This window comes from Barbus barbus, assembly GCF_936440315.1.
Source record: "Barbus barbus genome assembly, chromosome: 3".
Classification (NCBI taxonomy): domain Eukaryota; kingdom Metazoa; phylum Chordata; class Actinopteri; order Cypriniformes; family Cyprinidae; genus Barbus; species Barbus barbus.
The window spans coordinates 7079129-7099120 of NC_136731.1; the positions used below are offsets into that span (position 1 = coordinate 7079129).

At 37.9% G+C, this 19992-nt stretch overlaps 1 protein-coding gene across 2 annotated transcripts in view; it reads right to left on the reverse strand.

Annotated features, from left to right (window-relative positions):
• Positions 1–4550: 4550 nt before the first annotated feature.
• LOC306854962 (NACHT, LRR and PYD domains-containing protein 1 homolog) overlaps positions 4551–19992 on the reverse strand; it is a 295440-nt gene continuing 279998 nt past the window's right edge. For both annotated transcript variants that reach the window (XM_079393299.1, XM_079393298.1), the window contains exons 6-10: positions 17240–17413; positions 16387–16560; positions 16205–16251; positions 6928–7498; positions 4551–6266 (exon numbers count right to left, since the gene is read on the reverse strand). In XM_079393299.1, coding sequence (XP_079249425.1) covers positions 5105–6266; positions 6928–7498; positions 16205–16251; positions 16387–16560; positions 17240–17413 — 2128 coding nt within the window. In that variant the 3' untranslated portion in view covers positions 4551–5104. The remainder of the gene's footprint in view (positions 6267–6927; positions 7499–16204; positions 16252–16386; positions 16561–17239; positions 17414–19992) is intronic.

Consider the following 19992-nt stretch of genomic DNA (forward strand, 5'->3'; position numbering starts at 1 on the left):
TTCTTTCTTTCGACTAATTCTTTCTTTTGACTAATTCTTTCTTTCTTTCTCTCTCTTTCGACTAATTCTTTCTTTCTTTCTTTCTCTCTCTCTTTCGACTAATTCTTTCTGACTAATTCTCTTTCTTTCTTTCTTTCGACTAATTCTTTCTGACTAATTCTCTTTCTTTCTTTCTTTCGACTAATTCTTTCTTTCTCTCTCTTTCTTTCGACTAATTCTTTTTCTTTCTTTCTTTCTCTCTCTCTCTTTCGACTAATTCTTTCTGACTAATTCTTTCTTTCTCTCTTTCGACTAATTCTTTCTTTCTTTCTCTCTCTTTCGACTAATTCTTTCTGACTAATTCTTTCTTTCTTTCTTTCTTTCTCTCTTTCGACTAATTCTTTCTTTCTTTCTCTCTCTTTCGACTAATTCTTTCTGACTAATTCTCTTTCTTTCTTTCTTTCTTTCTCTCTCTTTCGACTAATTCTTTCTTTCGACTAATTCTTTTTCTTTCTTTCTTTCTCTCTCTTTCGACTAATTCTTTCTGACTAATTCTCTTTCTTTCTTTCTTTCTTTCTCTCTCTTTCGACTAATTCTTTCTGACTAATTCTCTTTCTTTCTTTCTCTCTCTCTCTTTCGACTAATTCTTTCTGACTAATTCTTTCTTTCTCTCTTTCGACTAATTCTTTCTTTCTTTCTCTCTCTTTCGACTAATTCTTTCTTTCGACTAATTCTTTTTCTTTCTTTCTTTCTCTCTCTCTCTTTCGACTAATTCTTTCTGACTAATTCTTTCTTTCTCTCTTTCGACTAATTCTTTCTGACTAATTCTTTCTTTCTCTCTTTCGACTAATTCTTTCTTTCTTTCTCTCTCTTTCGACTAATTCTTTCTTTCGACTAATTCTTTTTCTTTCTTTCTTTCTTTCTCTCTCTTTCGACTAATTATTTTTCTTTCTTTCTTTCTCTCTCTTTCGACTAATTCTTTTTCTTTCTTTCTCTCTCTTTCGACTAATTCTTTCTTTCGACTAATTCTTTTTCTTTCTTTCTTTCTTTCTCTCTCTTTCGACTAATTCTTTCTGACTAATTCTCTTTCTTTCTTTCTTTCGACTAATTCTTTCTTTCTTTCTCTCTCTTTCGACTAATTCTTTCTTTCGACTAATTCTTTTTCTTTCTTTCTTTCTCTCTCTTTCGACTAATTCTTTCTGACTAATTCTCTTTCTTTCTTTCTTTCTTTCTTTCTCTCTCTTTCGACTAATTCTTTCTGACTAATTCTCTCTTTCTTTCTTTCTCTCTCTTTCGACTAATTCTTTCTTTCTCTCTCTTTCGACTAATTCTTTCTGACTAATTCTCTTTCTTTCTTTCTTTCTCTCTTTCGACTAATTCTTTCTTTCTTTCTCTCTCTTTCGACTAATTCTTTCTTTCTTTCTTTCTCTCTCTTTCGACTAATTCTTTCTGACTAATTCTCTTTCTTTCTTTCTTTCTTTCTTTCGACTAATTCTTTCTTTCTTTCTTTCTCTCTCTCTCTTTTGACTAATTCTTTCTTTCTCTCTCTTTCGACTAATTCTTTCTGACTAATTCTCTTTCTTTCTTTCGACTAATTCTTTCTTTCTTTCTCTCTCTCTCTCTTTTGACTAATTCTTTCTTTCTTTTTCTCTCTTTCGACTAATTCTTTCTGACTAATTCTTTCTTTCTTTTGACTAATTCTTTCTTTCTTTCTCTCTCTTTCGACTAATTCTTTCTGACTAATTCTCTTTCTTTCTTTCTTTCTTTCGACTAATTCTTTCTTTCTTTCTCTCTCTCTCTCTTTCTGACTAATTCTCTTTCTTTCTTTCTTTCTCTCTCTTTCGAGTAATTCTTTCTTTCGACTAATTCTTTCTTTCTCTCTCTTTCGACTAATTCTTTCTTTCGACTAATTCTTTCTTTCTTTCTTTCTCTCTCTTTCGACTAATTCTTTCTGACTAATTCTCTTTCTTTCTTTCTTTCGACTAATTCTTTCTTTCGACTAATTCTTACTAATCTTTATTTTTTCTAACAAATCCGTCTTTCTTACTAATCTTAAGGTTACAGGGGTTAAACACATGATTTATATGATCTGATTCACAGAATTGTACTTTTGTGTATTTCTTTAAAGTGAACATTATCTGTACTACTTTCTGAGGAGGGAATGTTTTATCCGTGTTTTAGTAGTCTGTCCTGATAATGGTGAGCTCAGGCCCTCTACAATCTTGGAGGACCCCAAGACGCCTTTCTACGACCTCCGAGGTCATTTGTGTACAGTAGAGTCTCTGGTCTGCGAACCCTGTGAGACTTTGACGCCTGGCTCTACTGATGTACTGAACTATTCTTCAGTAAATTTTTACTTATTTGATTGTACCTTACGACTCCTGGTGTTCTTTCGTCATATCTGGCCCTGGGTCTTTAAGCTGTTATCCCCTAACACTAGAAAATGTTAAACCATGCTAGAACATTGTAAAACTTTTTCAAACTTTCTGGCTTGGCTTTTTCAAGCCAACTTAGTTTTTCAATTAACTTTACCATCTAGTTCAGAATTGTTGTTGATCATTCTGATTTCAGAACAACAAATAAAGCCTATTTTAAAAGTTACAGCTGTTTTATAAAACAAAGACAAAGTATTGAAATACTAATGTAACTTATATGATAGCAAAATATAATTTAAAATAAAGGTCATTCATGAGACAATGTTCTTTTTTCTTTTACACAGGACTTTAATAAGTTTAATGAATGTTTATGTACATTTAATAAATATACTATATATTATAGGCAATCATTTATGTATACATTTCATTATTTAACAAACATGTACATTCCTAAGTTATATTTATACATTACAAATTCATAATTTCAAGTGTAGCTTGATATTTGTTTTTTGTATCATGTCTATGATCTTCGTTACTTGATTTATATTTGATAAATCTTTTTAAATCAAATACAAAATAATTAAAAATTTAAGTGTTTTATTTAAATAAGTACTAAAATTATATATACATTTATATAATAATTGATTTACCTTGCTAAAAGCGGCATCCACCTCCGACTTCCGGTTATTAGCGGCAGCTGACGTCAGCTGCCAGTGGCAGCTACTTCCTGCTGCCAGCTGCCGATTTCTCGCTGAACCCCTACAGAAAACCCTTCAATATGAAAGTCTTTGAATACCTCCACACATGCATAATATAATGTTAAAATGTTAATAACTATTTTTAAATACAATTTGTGAAAATTCACACATTTTTGAACGATTACAATTGTTTTTTTTGTAAACTAGTAAAAGATACAGATTCTGAACAGTTCTAGTTTTAAGCAGTGTATTAGTAGTTAGTTAGTGAGTTACACTCTAAGAGAAGTCTGTAAAATAGAGCACAATCTACTGTTAATATGAAGGAACAGGGCCGGTTCTAGACATTAGCAGGTCCTAGGCAAAACTCACCTGCAATAAAACAACACTTGAAACAAATGTGATTCCTAACCTTTTTATTTATTTTTAATTTGTATATTTGTACTAAGTAACAAAGTTTGGGCACATTACTATTTTTAATGTTTTTGAAAGAAGTCACTTATGATCATCAAGTCTGCATTTATTTGATCAGAAATACAGAAAGAACTATAATATTGTGAAACTTTAAATAACGCTGTTCTTTTTTACCATACTTTAAAATATCTATTTCTGTGAGTCACAGCTGAATTTTCAGCATAATTTTAACACATCTTTGTGAATTTCTTTGAAAAAAATAAAATAAAATCCTGACCCATTGAAATCCAAACGTTTGAATGGAAAACGTTTATATTGCACAATATAATTTATTTCTGTATTTTTGATCAAATAAATGTATCGCTTGATGAGCATAAGTTACTTATTTAAAAAACATTAAAAACTGTAACGTGTGCAAACTTTTGTCTGGTACTGTACGTACATATTAATCAAACTTTATCTAAGGTCTTTATCTAGTTTGTTTGTTATTATAGCCATGATAAAATTATGATTATTTTGCAGTAATCTTTTCTGTAATTTATTCACAGTTCCTGAATACCACTTCAGTAAATGAACATCAGTGCTTTTATATTTTGTCTGGGTATGGACAGAGTTTTTCCCTCCTATTTAACCAATATTAACTATAATATTGTCATATTATTAATAAATATGATTTTACCCTATGTATTGTATTGCTACCTTAGCCTATACATCAGCACAATTTAGAAGTTACACACATCTGAGTTCGCCTACTTTTTTTGAAACATTAAAAGATGGTCTGGTGTGTTTGCTTTTTGAATTTGAATACAAAGTTCTTTGTTTTTACTTTTGTAGCTGTTTTGCTAGTCATCTCCTGAGTCGACGTGATATAATTTACTGTACGTGCAAATTCAAAGGCTAAGTGGACATCAATGACATTGGGTTTTTAAAATACTTTTTTTATTTTTTTATCATAAATGATTCTGTCTAAGAATGAATTTGAGGACTGTCCCAGAAGGTTGTACGCAGTCCAGTCTGTGAGGAAGTGACAGAAGCAATGCAGGCAGGACATAATGTGAGAAACATCAGTGAAATAAACAAACATGGTTAAATTCTTTTATTAGACTTTTATTATTTATTAGACTGAACAGAATACAACATTAATTATTGTTGTTATAGTTAACTAAGCCTAAAATTGAAATCTTTAAACACTTTGTTACTGGAAATAAAATATATAAAATAAATACATAAAAATATAAAAACTTAAATTATTTAGTTTAACTTGATGTTGTAAAACAACTAAACTAAAACTGAAACTAAAAATCCAAAATGTTGGTGAGTTTCTGATGTATAAAAGCATGAACAAGCATGAAATACACAATTAGACAAATATAAATACAATTATTGCTCTAAATTTGCTTTAACAGTGAACATTTACCTGCCATGAAGAACATTTGACAGACAAAAATAAATTTATTTGTAATGGTTCTATCACTTAATATTTTAAAAGACTTATATTTGGTCATTGCTGAAGGTTATTTTGATAAAGCAGTCTTTTTCTTGTATCATGTGGATGAGGATGAGCCTTTGGTCTGAAGCTGCTGGTTTGAAAGAGTTTAAAAAGTTGCTCCTTGAGCTCTGAATGTAGAATCAGACCAGTGTTTAAAACTGGTAAAGCTTCTCTTCCTGAAGAATTGAGATGAGTTTAGCTTTCACAGCATCATTGTGATTATTTATAATGCCACAGATCTTTCTCATGCCGTCCTGACTGGTTAAACTCTGTGTGATTTCTGAATATTGTTCCATATGAATCAGTTTTTGCTGAAGAAGTTTATCTGCAATGATCTTAACATTTTTAACTCTCTGAATGAGATCTGACCAGTGTTCATCAAAATATCTTGCTTTATCTGCGTCACTCTTCAGACGTGACTCGTCTCTCTGTGGATGAATCTGATCAAGTTCTTCTTTCACAAGTGTTGCAGTCCAAACCTCCTCCCTGCCCTCCTCTCTAAGAGTCATTTGAAGATCATTCTCCAGACGTGTGATGATCTTGAAGAAGTTTGGGTCAGTTTCTCTCCTGAGTGTGATCCCTTCTTTGGGATGGACAGAGGCACCAGGAACAGCAAGAACGTGAGGCGTTTTCATCCGGAACGGTCTGTCAGGTCTGGGATGTGGGATCAAAACATTTGACCTTTCATTCTTCTCAACCTCTTCTTTTGCACGGATATCAAATGGAAAAAAGTAGACATGCAGAATGAGAGGAGCTCTAGAGCGCATGTACAGAAGAAGGTTGCAGTGTTCGTTCCATCCCATTATATAATTATTAATAATTATAATTAATGTTTTAATAGAGAAGGATGGTTGGAGTATCTTGGCATGGAATCGTGTCAGCTGAACAGGTTCTACAGTTATTCCCTCATCTTCTACGCTCAGGACTTTCACAGCATCTCTGAGGGAAGCTTCAGGCTCTCCTAAACAGATGTAATGTGGCAGATGAACTTCCTCCAGTGTCCCTGAGATAACCGTCACGTCCATCACTGGAGCGATTCGGTTGCTCTGCAGTCTCTCCAGCTCTGCGTTGAGGAACTGACCGTCTACAGTTTGATACTGAAGAGTGACGTCACAATCACAGACCCATCTCATCCTGGTCCTGACACACTCGTAACGGCCTAGTGGAGTGCTGACCCTGAACTTTGACCCTCCTTCATCTGTACAGACCGACGGCTCAATCTGAACCCACTGATCTGGATCTGCTATATGAACACAAGCCTGACACTTCAGCAGAGGATCAATACTGAGCCCAGAAGATCTGAGGTTACAGGACCTGAAGACAGAATGAAAGAGAGAGATGATTGTCTGACGCACAAACAGGGTACAACATTAATTAATTAACTAATAAATACAATTTTCCAGTTGGCCGGTGACTTTATAAAGAACAAACTGAAAGAATAAGAGTCTGGTCCTCAGTGATGAAAGAAAGCAAACACTTCAACACACAAACGGTCTAAAAACAACTACAGCTACAGTTAAAAATGAAAAATAAAACGTCACAATTGGCACACCTAACGACTTCTGCCTTCAGAAGACTCTGTAAAATAGACAGAACTCTGTGTATATTCAGCAGATCTAAAGCCACATTAAAACATATTAAAGTCATATTTTTGTGACAGGGAGTTTCACGGAGAAAGGGAAGCTAGCTAGTATAAATTACACCTGTGACGTCCATCATTAATAACAAAACAGAAGAAATACTTGAAAAGTGTTTGTGTTTTCATCACTAATAACAAACACATTCATAAACAATCATGCATTTTAGTACTATAGTTTATATACAAATATAGTGTAAAGATGGGTAAGAAAAGGTCAGTATAAATATATTTTAATCCATTCACTGTTGCCATTGTGACAAGAAGTTATATTTAATGCAGGTAATATTTAACCTAAGACACAATCTGTCAGTAAGACACACAGTATATTTCACTCACCTGCTGACGTGTGGATCATTGATGATTCTCACAGGAGGCTGTTTAATATCACACAGAGACACTGAGGAACCAGGATAAACCCCAAATCCAGCACAGAGGGGTTCAGTGAATGTGGTGTTGAGTGTGTGTAAGTGTGTGAGTGTGTGTGTGTCAGAGACGCTGTAGAAGGACAGAGAGCCGGTCGACACGTCCACATACACTCCTACTCTCTTAGAGGATGAACGGACAGCAGGTATATCAGTGATGTTCTTATTGTGACGGACAGAGAATCTGTTATTAGAGCAGAACAGACTCCAGGATTTGTCATTGTATCCAAACATACAGTCACTCCCTCCTTTCCTCCTGATTCCTTTATATGACACTGATATAAAAACATTATCTCCACTCCATTCAGTCTCCCAGTAACAGCGTCCAGTCAGACTCTCAACACTCAGAACCTGAGAAACATCAAATCTCTCTGGATGATCAGGATACGGCTGATGATCTGACACACCTGTGATCTTCTTGTTCTGATCAGACAGAATGAGTCGAGTGTTTGCTGTGTTTGGATCCAGTGTGAGATCACAGGCCCCTGAACACAAGAAGAGAGAAACATCAAGAACAACACAACAGTGAAGATGTCTGTGTGTGTTTACAGCTAAAGTCCAAACTGTCCTCACTCTTCACAAATGTGTTCACTAATATAGTGAAAGCTGTTGAAGAGCGACTAGTGATTCAGATCTCACTAGCAGTGCTGGTCCTAGACTTCTGGAGCCCAAACAAAACTCTGTGAAAAACCCTGTCAGGCCTAAAACAGTGCAGACTAGTGTTGTGTAAAGCAGCGCTTGTGGGTTTATCATGCACACAAGTCAAGTCAGCTTTATTTCTAGAACGCTTTCTACAGTACAGATTGTTTCAAAGCAGTAAACCAGGTTTGTGACGGGACATTTTTATCATCTACATTGAGCATTATTAATCAGCATTTTAAGAGCATTTAAAAATAAATATATAATTGTTAAAACTGGGGAAATTATTTGTAGATGACAAGGAAAGACAACAAAGTTTGAAATGACTAGTTATCTTTGTTTTCTGCTCATGATGAGAGTGTTTTGATTGTTTGTTTTAAGCAAAATATAAAAATGGTGCAGATTCAAGAAGAAAAGTCTGAACCCCATTCAGTATCTTTCAGTCACATGACCTTCTGCCTTACATATGCATCTAAATATCAATAATAATAATAGCTTGATAAAACATCTGATCTCATCAATATTCATATCTAATTGGGCTCCACCTCATTTTTTTTTTTTTAAGATTATCAGAAGCCACTGGTCTTTAGCTGAGGACCCAATATCCCGACTATTGCTGCTTTTTTTTTATTATTTTTTACAAAGCATTACTGGAGCTCACCTGGAAATAAGTATATATATATATATATATATAACAGGGCTGGAATTGAGGGGGGATGCGGGGGGATCCCCCTGGTGGAAAAAATGATAAAAAGCATCCCCTCTTGGTAACGTTACTGTAACAAGAAGCAATTTCAGCATTAAAATAGTTCAATCGCAACTTTTGAAGTTCTTTAAAAAAGAAGACAAGAGAAGCTATGATTTTTCTTTGATTAGAATTTAAAGACATTCTCCTGACATAATGTTTGTGTGACTGTGAGGAACTGAGAGAAGATAGGAGAGCTGACATTATCCAACTTTGATGAAAAAAAAATGATGTACAAAAAAATACTCTTGTACAAAAAAATACTCTTCATCACGCAGTGAATGCTTTTGTACTCCTGAGAGTACAAAAGCATTCACTGCGTGATGAAGCCCATCAGAATACAGTTAGAATGCCCTTATAATTCCAGCAATGAAACAAAAAACACCCATGAATGAGTTATGTTTTTATATTCATTGCACAAGCGTTGTAGTTTTCTGTATATCAGCACACGTGCGCGAGGCTGCAAACACTAATGTGCTATTAGTTTTAACCGTGCGGAGCAACACAGTGTTTCATTCTGTGAATGAATCAGTTTCTGAAGGAATCGAGTGAGCCAGTGATTCAACGCTCCGTTCACTTGTTTCCTTTCTATTGAATCTAATCGTTTGAACCACATCCAACTATTTTAGCAAACATCTGAATTATTATTGAAATATTACTTATGGAGGGCACTGTATATATATATATATTATATTAGGGCTGCCACTAACGACTATTTTTATTTTGATTAATCTAAAAAATGTATTTCACACAAATCAACAATTGTACTTATTTCTATGAAATGTCTATGAAATCCTTGTTTTAGAGCAAAAGTAAAGAGCAGCATAGAGTGTAAGAAGCACGTGTCCATCTCAGTCCAAATCACTGAAATCAAAGTTCAGTATTATAGTGGAAGAATGACAACATATCCATGTGTTCTAGTCTAATAATAATAACATTATCATCAAAAAACACTTTCAGGGGTTAAAGCAAAAAAAGTCCTGAGGCTGAACGTTTATCCGGGGGTGGGCCGGGGGGCAGCACATGCAAAGCATGCAATGACTGGCAAATTAAACATTTGAAAGGATACTATGGCAGTTATTGCTTTCCTTATTCAAACTGAATTTATTTATTTTTTTTCGTGAATATATGATTGACCTGAAGAATGAAAGCTATATCATAATCTTGGAAAATGATGAGCTATATCAGCGCTTATCGACACTAGGGGTGTGACAAAACACTTCAGACAAAATACAGATACTTGCTTCACTAGAATGAGACAATATTTTAATACTATTTTTAAGAAATGGTCAATAACAAAATATTTTTTAATTATGTAATATGCCTATACATAATATGAACATAACCAACTTAAGTACATAATGTATTATAACAAATACCTGCAGGGGGCGTCACCGGCCTGACGTTTCACTTTACAGCGAGATTAAACTATGTTTAAATCCATTCAATTTTAATATTTAATTTTATGAATATTAAAATATTGAATATTTTAATGTTCATAATATTAAAATATTCAATTTTAATATTCAATTTTAATTTTAATATTTGACCAAGATGGCGGCGCGAACACATCGCGAGGCTCAGCGTCTCACCAGTTTTTGCAATTTTGCAGTATTTTTCCTGCTCATCTCGGGTCTGTTCTCACTGAACAGCTTTGCCTTAACATCATACACCCTGCAGGAGCTTTTGGATATCGGTCTGCTCTTTTCCAACAATCTTATAACCAATCATCGACTCATCCCGGAGATCTCCAGAACACCCGAGGCAACGCACTCTGCTCGGCCGGGCGGAAGTGCTCACAGGCGGCGCCGAGATCGTAAACAAAGGCGGGGGAAGCGTGGAGGACTAAGAGCTAAGCTAAAGCTAACACCGCACCGGCTCTCTTTACCCAGCATTTTCCTCGCTAATGTGCGGTCATTGGTGAACAAAATGGATGAGATACGACTTCGCATCACCCATAGTAAGAAACTTTTGGACTGCAATGTCATGGTTTTCACTGAAACATGGCTACATAGCGACATACCCAATAATGCTATTGATCTAACCGGACGCTACACGCTCCGAGCAGATAGAACGGCAGATGACTCCGGCAAGACCAGAGGCGGAGGATTGTGCATTTATGTAAACAAAGCTTGGTGTACGAACTCTGACATTGTTGGAAAACACTGCTCACCTAACCTAGAGTTTCTCATGGTTAAGTGTAGACCTTTCTATCTGCCGCGGGAGTTCACTTCCACCATTATAACTGCAGCCTATATTCCCCCGGATGCTAATGCCAAGCTTGCTATGAACGAACTGCATGCGGCCATTAGTAAACAACAGACTGTACACCCGGAAGCTGCATTTATTGTTGCGGGTGATTTTAATCACTCCAACTTAAAGACAGTGCTCCCCAAATTCCATCAGCATGTCTCCTGCCACACTAGAGGAGAAAAAACTTTGGATCATGTTTACACAAACATCGCAGGAGCTTACATCGCGACTCCCCTCCCCCACCTCGGACAGTCTGATCACCTTTCTTTGTTTCTCACCCCCAAGTATTCACCCCTCATCAACCGTGTGAAGCCATCAGTGAAGACCATCAAAGTGTGGCCAATGGGAGCAGAGTCTGTACTTCAGGACAAGTTTCAACACACAGACTGGAGTATGTTTGCTTCTCAGGCTGCCAGTGGCTCTCACATGGACATTGACATCTATACCACCTCTGTACTGGACTACATCAATACCTCCATTGACAGTGTCACAACAGAGAAACAGATCACAACGTACCCTAATCAGAAGCCATGGATGAACAAGGAAGTGCGGCTCTTGCTGAAAGACCGCAACACTGCTTTCAGATCAGATGACGCTCAGGCCTACAGCATATCCAGGGCTAACCTGAAGAGGGGCATCAAGAAGGCCAAGCACTGCTACAAGCTAAAGGTAGAGGAGCATTTTTCCAACTCTGACCCCCGGCGCATGTGGCAGGGCATCCAGGTCATCAGTGACTACAAGCCTTGCAACTCCACTCCAACGGTCACAGACGTCTCCTTCCTTAACGAGCTAAATGACTTTTATGCTCGCTTTGACAACAACAACAAGGAGACAGCCACCAAGATCACACTCTCAGGAGACCATCAGACCCTCAAACTCACCTCCACAGACGTCTGCACAGCATTGAGCCGGATCAACGCATACAAGGCTGCTGGCCCCGACGGCATTCCTGGACGTGTGCTCAGGACATGTGCAGAGCAGCTCGCAGGGGTCTTCACAGACATTTTCAACCTGTCACTCACCCAAGCAATGGTGCCAACATGCTTTAAGTCGACATCCATTGGGCCAGTGCCGAAACACTCCTCCCCAACGTGCCTGAATGACTACCGCCCCGTAGCACTCACACCCATTGTTATGAAGTGCTTTGAGCGACTGGTCCTGGCACACCTCAAGAACTGCCTCCCACCCACACTGGACCCACACCAATTTGCCTATAGAAGCAATAGAAGCACTGAGGATGCAGTAGGCACAGTACTGCACTCGGTACTCACACACCTGGAAAACAACAACACATATGCACGGATATTATTTGTTGATTTCAGCTCAGCATTCAACACCGTCATTCCCTCCAAGCTGACCACTAAACTTGGAGACTTGGGTGTTAACACCTCCCTTTGCAGCTGGATTATGGACTTTCTGACCAACAGACCTCAGCATGTTAGGTCAGGCCTCACCTGCTCCACCACCATCACACTCAACACCGGCGTACCACAGGGCTGTGTGCTGAGCCCATTTCTCTACTCCCTCTACACCCATGACTGCAGGCCTGTGCATGGATCCAACTCCATCATCAAGTTTGCTGACGACACCACAGTGATTGGCCTCATCAGAGACAACGATGAGACTGCCTACAGGGAGGAGGTACAGCACCTGGCTGCATGGTGTGCTGACAATAGCCTGCTCCTCAACACCAGCAAGACAAAGGAACTCATTGTGGACTTCAGGAAGAAGAAAAGTGGAACGCATGACCCCATCCACATTAACGGGATGGTTGTTGAACGTGTCTCCAGCTTCAAGTTCCTGGGAACCCACATCTCGGAGGACCTGACCTGGACCACCAACACATCCAGCCTAGTCAAGAAGGCTCACCAACGCCTCTTCTTCCTTAGGACACTGAAGAAGAACCACCTGTCTCCAATCATCCAGCGGAACTTCTACCGGTGTGCAATTGAAAGCATCCTTACCAACTGCATCACAGTCTGGTATGGGAACTGCTCAGCTGCTGACCGCAAGGCACTACAGAGGGTGGTGAAAACCGCCCAACGCATCACAGGGACACCACTCCCTGCCATTGAGGACGTCCAGAGAAAACGCTGTTTACGTCGAGCTCGCGGCATTCTTAAGGACTCCTCTCACCCTGACCATAGACTGTTTAACTTACTGCCCTCTGGGAGGCGCTTCAGGAGCCTCCGAACAAGGACAAGCAGACTCAGGAACAGCTTTTTCCCTACAGCTGTTTCCCTACTAAACTCTGCCCAATGATACCCCCCTCACACACCACTACAAACTCTTCACCCCTCCCCATCATTAAATCGATTAAAAAAACTAAACAAAAAAACAACCAATCTACACTGAGTACTATGTACTGTAAATTTTTATTTCTATGCACTTTCAATGTTCATTGCACTAGTGTTTATATATCTTAATTTATAGCTTATTCATATCCATTTGTAATTATTTTCATAGTTTTTGCTCATAGTGTACATACATTTACTGCACAACCCATCTGTATAGTATGTTCATATCACCCATCTGTATATCATACTGATAGTATTTAAAAACTTGTAAATTATGTCCATAGTACTACTGTACATACATTTACTGCACAACCCATCTGTATAGTATGTTCATATCACCCATCTGTATATCATACTGATAGTATTTAAAAACTTGTAAATTATGTCCATAGTACTACTGCCTTATCTGTATATTTCTGTACATATGTAACATATTGTAGGCACTGTATATCCTGTACCTCTGCTTATTGCACTTCTGGTTAGATGCTAACTGCATTTCGTTGCCCTGTACCTTACATGTGCAATGACAATAAAGTTGAATCTAATCTAATCTAATCTAATCTAATATTCGGCCACATGCAAACTCAGAAACTTTTATTTTGAAATCGTGATGTACAATAAATGGCATATTTGGAAATAGGTTGATGTATTCTCCTGTGTTGGCAAAGGTTTATAAATGATTGACGTTATAAATCTAGTGAGATAATCCACAATGTTTCCCAGATGAACGTGAAGCAATTCTCAGCACATGCAGAGGAAGAGTTTAACCCTTTCACACACACAGTCTTTACTGGTAAAATACCGGCAAGTTACCATTAAGAGATCTTGTGTGAACAGGACCTTTTCAAAAATCCTGCTAAATTTGTTCTGCAATCATATCGTTCTTATGAAGATGACATGATTATACTCTGAGCTGTTCACAAAGCTCCGCTGCTTTTTAATGAGTTTTTCTATGTAAATATGCGCTAGATGGACATCTTTTCGTCGCTTCTCCATTCATCAGGGCTGCGGCTCTGCTACTGTATACTATTATACACGCCTCGTGTTTATAAGAGCAAAACATTCTGATTGGCTAGTAATGTTAGTTTGGTTGAGAGTGAAAGCTGTGCTCATGCCACTGCTAGACCAACTCATGGACTCTGAAGTGATACTTTTGATTATTGAAATTGAATGGAACCATTAAAATGGAACCACAACAGAATTTGGTAAAGATAAAACTGTAAAACTCAATTAATTAGACAGGCTTTTTGATTAATAAAATTCATTAACCATTAAAACTATAGAAAAATACAAATGGAAATAACTGAATTTGTAAATAAAAACTGATTTTATAGGGCCCTATAATTTATATATATATATATTTATATATATTTTTTTTTTCGGTAATAAAAATATAAGTGAACAATAGCCTTTAAAATGACTTAAAATACCTATATAATATGCAATAATTAGTTCAAATAAAGTATCAAAAGCAAGAAATCATATGGTTTTATTATAAACTGTTAAATACATAATGTATTATAAACAATAAAGCTAATGTATATTACGCATTACAACAAAGGCCTGTTTTTGCACATTACTGCGCGATCTAATCCTTGTTTAAGATTGACCAAGCACCATTTAATTCAAATGTCCACTTAATCTTTAATATTTGGCCATTTCTTTAGGACAGAAATGCTACAGCTGCTGTAATTAAATGAATATGTGGACATCGAAACGTGTAAAGTCAGAGTGAGCGTTTGAGCTTTTATTTTGAAATCACGATGTATTCTCCTGTGTTTGTGTAGATTTATAAATGATTTACCTCACAAATCTATGAAATATTAAAGTATATGTTGTGAAATAACATTAAACTGTATTTTAATGCCACTATCATTATTTATGGTGTTGCATTTATTTAGTTTCTCAGTTTCTGACCAGAACGAGTCAGGAGAGGTTTCTGTGAGGATCACAAGAGTCTCTATAAACCACAACATCAAACGAGCTTCAGATGAAGTTAACGAGCTGCTTATCTTTATTCAGATATCAATTTATATAGTTTAGAATAATAATTATTATTATTATTTTGTGTGTGTGGCGCCCTCTATTGACCAGCCACCACAGAAATACATATGAACGTATTGATTATTAATGTGTACTGACACAAACTAAAAATTATATTTCATCAGTGGACTAATGTTAATTATTAATTAATTAATTGACTAAATAATTGACCATTTAAAATAATAGAAAAAACATTGTTCTTGCATTTTCTTCATGTTCTTGCTGCTTTTCTGTCATTTATTTTTCTGCTCTGGACGGATAGTTTAGATCGGAAGCCATAGGTCTTGTTCGGTCTTCTGTTCACACTGAGATGCTGTTTTTGTGAAGACTGATCTTTTTGAAGACGTTCTCCCGAGTGGATGAAGGTGATAACAGTGTTTTGGTGTTGTAGTGTGGACTGTGAAACTGAGGTATCTGAAACACTGACGCATGTTTAGTCATGTGATGTGTATTGTACTGATAGATATCTGTGTTTATACTGGTATTGTGTCTGTTATGTGCTGTTCACTTTCACACTGTTGCTAAAGATATGTTACTTTGTTCACAGTCCAGTTAAATAAATATAAATTTCTATTTATTAAAAGAAAGATATTTCCACGTGACTCTAAAGCTGAATCCACATATGATGTTTTATTAACAAGGTTCGGGAGGCGCACGATCAGATAATCAGTCTGGCCCAGGTGCAGCTCGTCAGCTAATCACCTTAACAAGCACATCAGGTGTATATATATTTATATATATACAGCCAACTCACCTCTGTTCTATGACAGTTTTCCAGCATCCCGCCTCCACCCCAACTCTGCACTCCAATCTAAATTTCATCCCATTCTTGGGATGAGGGGGGAGTTCTCTGGGTTCGGGCTCCATCCCGAGCTCGGAGCCCTCCCTCCTGACAGCACGCCAAATATGCTTACTAATTGCTCAATCATATTATATGTTAGTGCGAACTCGTGAAATTACTGTTCTGTTTACATTATGTAGTGATTTGCTTCTTAAATCATCTTTGAGAGTAAAGGAGCCCCTGATGCTGATCGACACTGCTAACTAGTTAAAAAACCTTATAGACCTTATTAACCTGATAGAAAAACAATGAATGTCTATGAGATGAGATCAGTGATACACTCAAACAACAGTCTGTGTGTGTGTGTGTGTGTCTGTGAGAGTGTGTGTGTGTGTGTGTCTGTGAGAGTGTGTGTGTGTGTTTATATTCCTACACTTTCGCAGTCCTGCTGTCATCATGATCTCTCCTCCATGATCCACACTATGAACACACAAACACACATTAATGTAGGTCTGCATCATTCACACACACACACACACACACACACACACACACACACACACACACACACACACACACACACGTTCAGTATGTCAGTATTACGGTTTGACATACTTGAGTATCTGCAGTTTATAGTTTGGATCCTGCAGTTTGTGTTTGAGCAGCTGGACTCCTGATTGTCCTGGGTGATTGTAGCTCAGATCCAGCTCTCTCAGGTGTGAGGGGTTTGAACTCAGAGCTGAAGACAAATAACCACAGCCTTCCTCTGACACCATACAGCCTGACAACCTACAGACACACAGTCAGATCATCTACAGACACACACAGACAGATCATCTACAGACACACACAGACAGATCATCTACAGACACACACAGTCAGATCATCTACAGACACACAGACAGATCATCTACAGACATACAGACAATCTACAGACACAGTCAGATCATCTACAGACACACACAGACAGATCATCTACAGACACACACAGTCAGATCATCTAGAGACAAACAGCCAGATAACCTACAGACACACACAGACAGATCATCTACAGACATACAGACAATCTACAGACACAGTCAGATCATCTACAGACACATACAGAGAGATCATCTACAGACAGTCAGATCATCTACAGACACACAGACAGATCATATACAGACACACACACAGACAGATCATATACAGACACACACAGACAGATCATCTACAGACACATACAGAGAGATCATCTACAGACACACACAGACAGATCATCTACAGACACACAGACAGATCATATACAGACACACACACAGACAGATCATATACAGACACACACAGACAGATCATCTACAGACACACACACAGACAGATCATCTACAGACCACACAGAGAGATCATCTACAGACACAGACAGATCATCTGCTGACACACATCATCATTGTGACCAGTTGACTGTAAATGATCTCTTATATGTTGTTAATACCTCAGTATCTGCAGCTGACAGTTTGGACTCTTCAGTCCATCAGAAATAAACTTTACACCAGGGTCCTGCAGGTCATTGTTACTCAGATCCAGCTCTCTCAGGACACAGTATGAGGATTGAAGAGCTGATGACAAACTCTCACAACACTGAGGAGTGAGATTACAGCCAGCAAGACTGAAAGAGATCAGAACACACACATCAACAGTTGAAACATCTACAGACACATACAGAGAGATCATCTACAGACACACACATACAGATCATCTACAGACACACACAGTCAGATCATCTACAGACACATACAGAGAGATCATCTACAGACACAGACAGACAATCTACACACACAGTCAGATCATCTACAGACACATACAGAGAGATCATCTACAGACACATACAGAGAGATCATCTACAGACACAGACAGATCATATACAGACACACACAGCCCGGTCATCTACAGACACACACACAGACAGATCATCTACAGCAGGGGTGTCAAACTCAAATTCACAGTGGGCCAAAATAAAAAATTAGGACAAGGTCGCGGGCCAAAATCAATATTTATTGAAAAATTGCTATGCAATTCTGCATGTTTTGTTTTCTTTTGAGATATGTAATGTTAAACTTACTTTACTTACTTTTTACTTTTGTCATTTAGCAGACGCTTTTGTTCAAAGCGACTTACAAATAAGAAAAAGTAACTAAAACTAAAAGTTACAACTCCATAAATACTATATACCCACATATTTAAGAAAATAAATAGAATTTTTAGAGTGTAAAGACCATCGACTCTACCGTGCGACTCCACCGGGCAGGGACACCGGCAAGGGATAGTAGTATCGCTTTTTATTTAATTTTTTCATTTATATGTTTATTATTGAAATGTTGTTATATGCATGTGTCAATTTTATTTAATTTCTTTATTTTGTGGGTATATAGTATTTATAGAGTTGTAACTTTTAGTTTTAGTTACTTTTTCTTATTTGTAAGTCGCTTTGGACAAAAGCGTCTGCTAAATGACAAAAGTAAGTAAGTAAGTAAAAATTGACATGCATATAACATAAAACAACAATATAAAAACCTTTTCATATGAAAATAGATTTTAGTTTTGCTCAAACATTGAATCCAGAACAAGCATAAACAAATAGAAATAGCATTTAAAATAAATAATACTGTCTATATAACTATAGATTTCAAGCTCCTTTGAAATGTAAATATTTTTTTTAACAGTCCAACAATCCAACAGCCAAAAGCAACAATTTCTTTCAATGAAAATCATATATTTTAACTTTGAGTCATTAAGAAAACATTCATCCAAGCTCGGTTTTTGCTACACTGTGATTTAGCCTACTCTGCTGCACATGGGTCCAAGCCCGATACTTGGCATCTCTTCTTAGAAGCAAGTTCATCAAAGTCTGGGGTCAAGCTCTGAGCTGAGGAAATTCTCAGGACTGAATGAAGGTGTTCGTCAGTGAGACGACTCCTGTGTGGTGTTTTGCTCGTCTTCATCAAAGAGAAGAGTTGTTCACATAAATATGTGCTGCCGAACATAGAGAGCATTTGAGCATCTTGGGCTCGGAGTTGGGGGCAGAGTGTCGGGGAGGAAGCGTGGGAACTGCGCAGCACCGACGGAGTCGTACTTTGACTTGAGCGCGTCACTACACTGGAGCTCAATCAGCTCCATTTGGAGATTGCGGTGCGCTCTTCACGTCAACCGCAAACGGTTAAATAAATTTGAGTGAGGTGACTCGTAGCTTTGCTAATGCGTTGGAGGTGTGCGGTCTAGAGACTGACGCGCTGGCGGCAACGCGTTAGCAAAGCATTCTGGGATTCGTAGTCTAAAGGCCCTTTCACACGGGACACAGCAAGCGGTGGAATCGCCCCGCGGCTGCCGCTTACTCTCGTAGTGGAAGCGTTTTGTGCAGTTGAGGCGGTGCTGGCGTCGCGTTCTCGGGGCGGACGTTACCATAGTTACAAACAACAAATCACATTTGTATTTCCTAAACTAAACAAATAAAACAATGCAAGTTTTATGTTGGTGTTATTTGTTATTTATCATTTTATGGTAGCGTCTACTAGCGTTTTCATTAACAAACTCCGTACACTCACACTGAATTTAAAAAAAATATACAGTAGGGCAGGCTATATATATTATATCTGTGAGATTTTGATGGATCACTCCAGGAATTCCAGTAGGATTTACAGTGTTCTTCATTGTGTTTTCAACACTCCGACAAGAGCTCAGTGAAATGTTAGAAGTGGTGGTTAATAATCAGTTCTCTGATTGGTTGAAACCGACGCGGCTGCCGCTGCCGCTCACAAAAAGATTAAATATTTTTATCTTCGGCGGCTCCTGCCACGATGCGCCGTGCTTGTGGAAGCGGCAGGATTTTGGGTGCACGAGCACCGCTTGCGCTCCGCCTCCGCGCCGCCAGCTCGCGGTTTGCCGCTCTCCGCATGTCTCCCACTGAAAATGAACTAGACACTCGCGACTGCCGCGTCCTGTGTGAAAGGGCCTTTAGCGGTGCATGCGCTATATACTGGCGCGGCGTGCCAGCTCTAATACATTATTGCATATGATCTCGCGGGCCAAATAAAAGATTGTGGGCCAAATTTGGCCCGCGGGCCTGAGTTTGACATGTATGATCTACAGACACACACAGACAGATCATCTACAGACACACATCAACATTGTGACCAGTTGACTGTAAATGATCTCTTATATGTTGTTAATACCTCAGTATCTGCAGCTGAC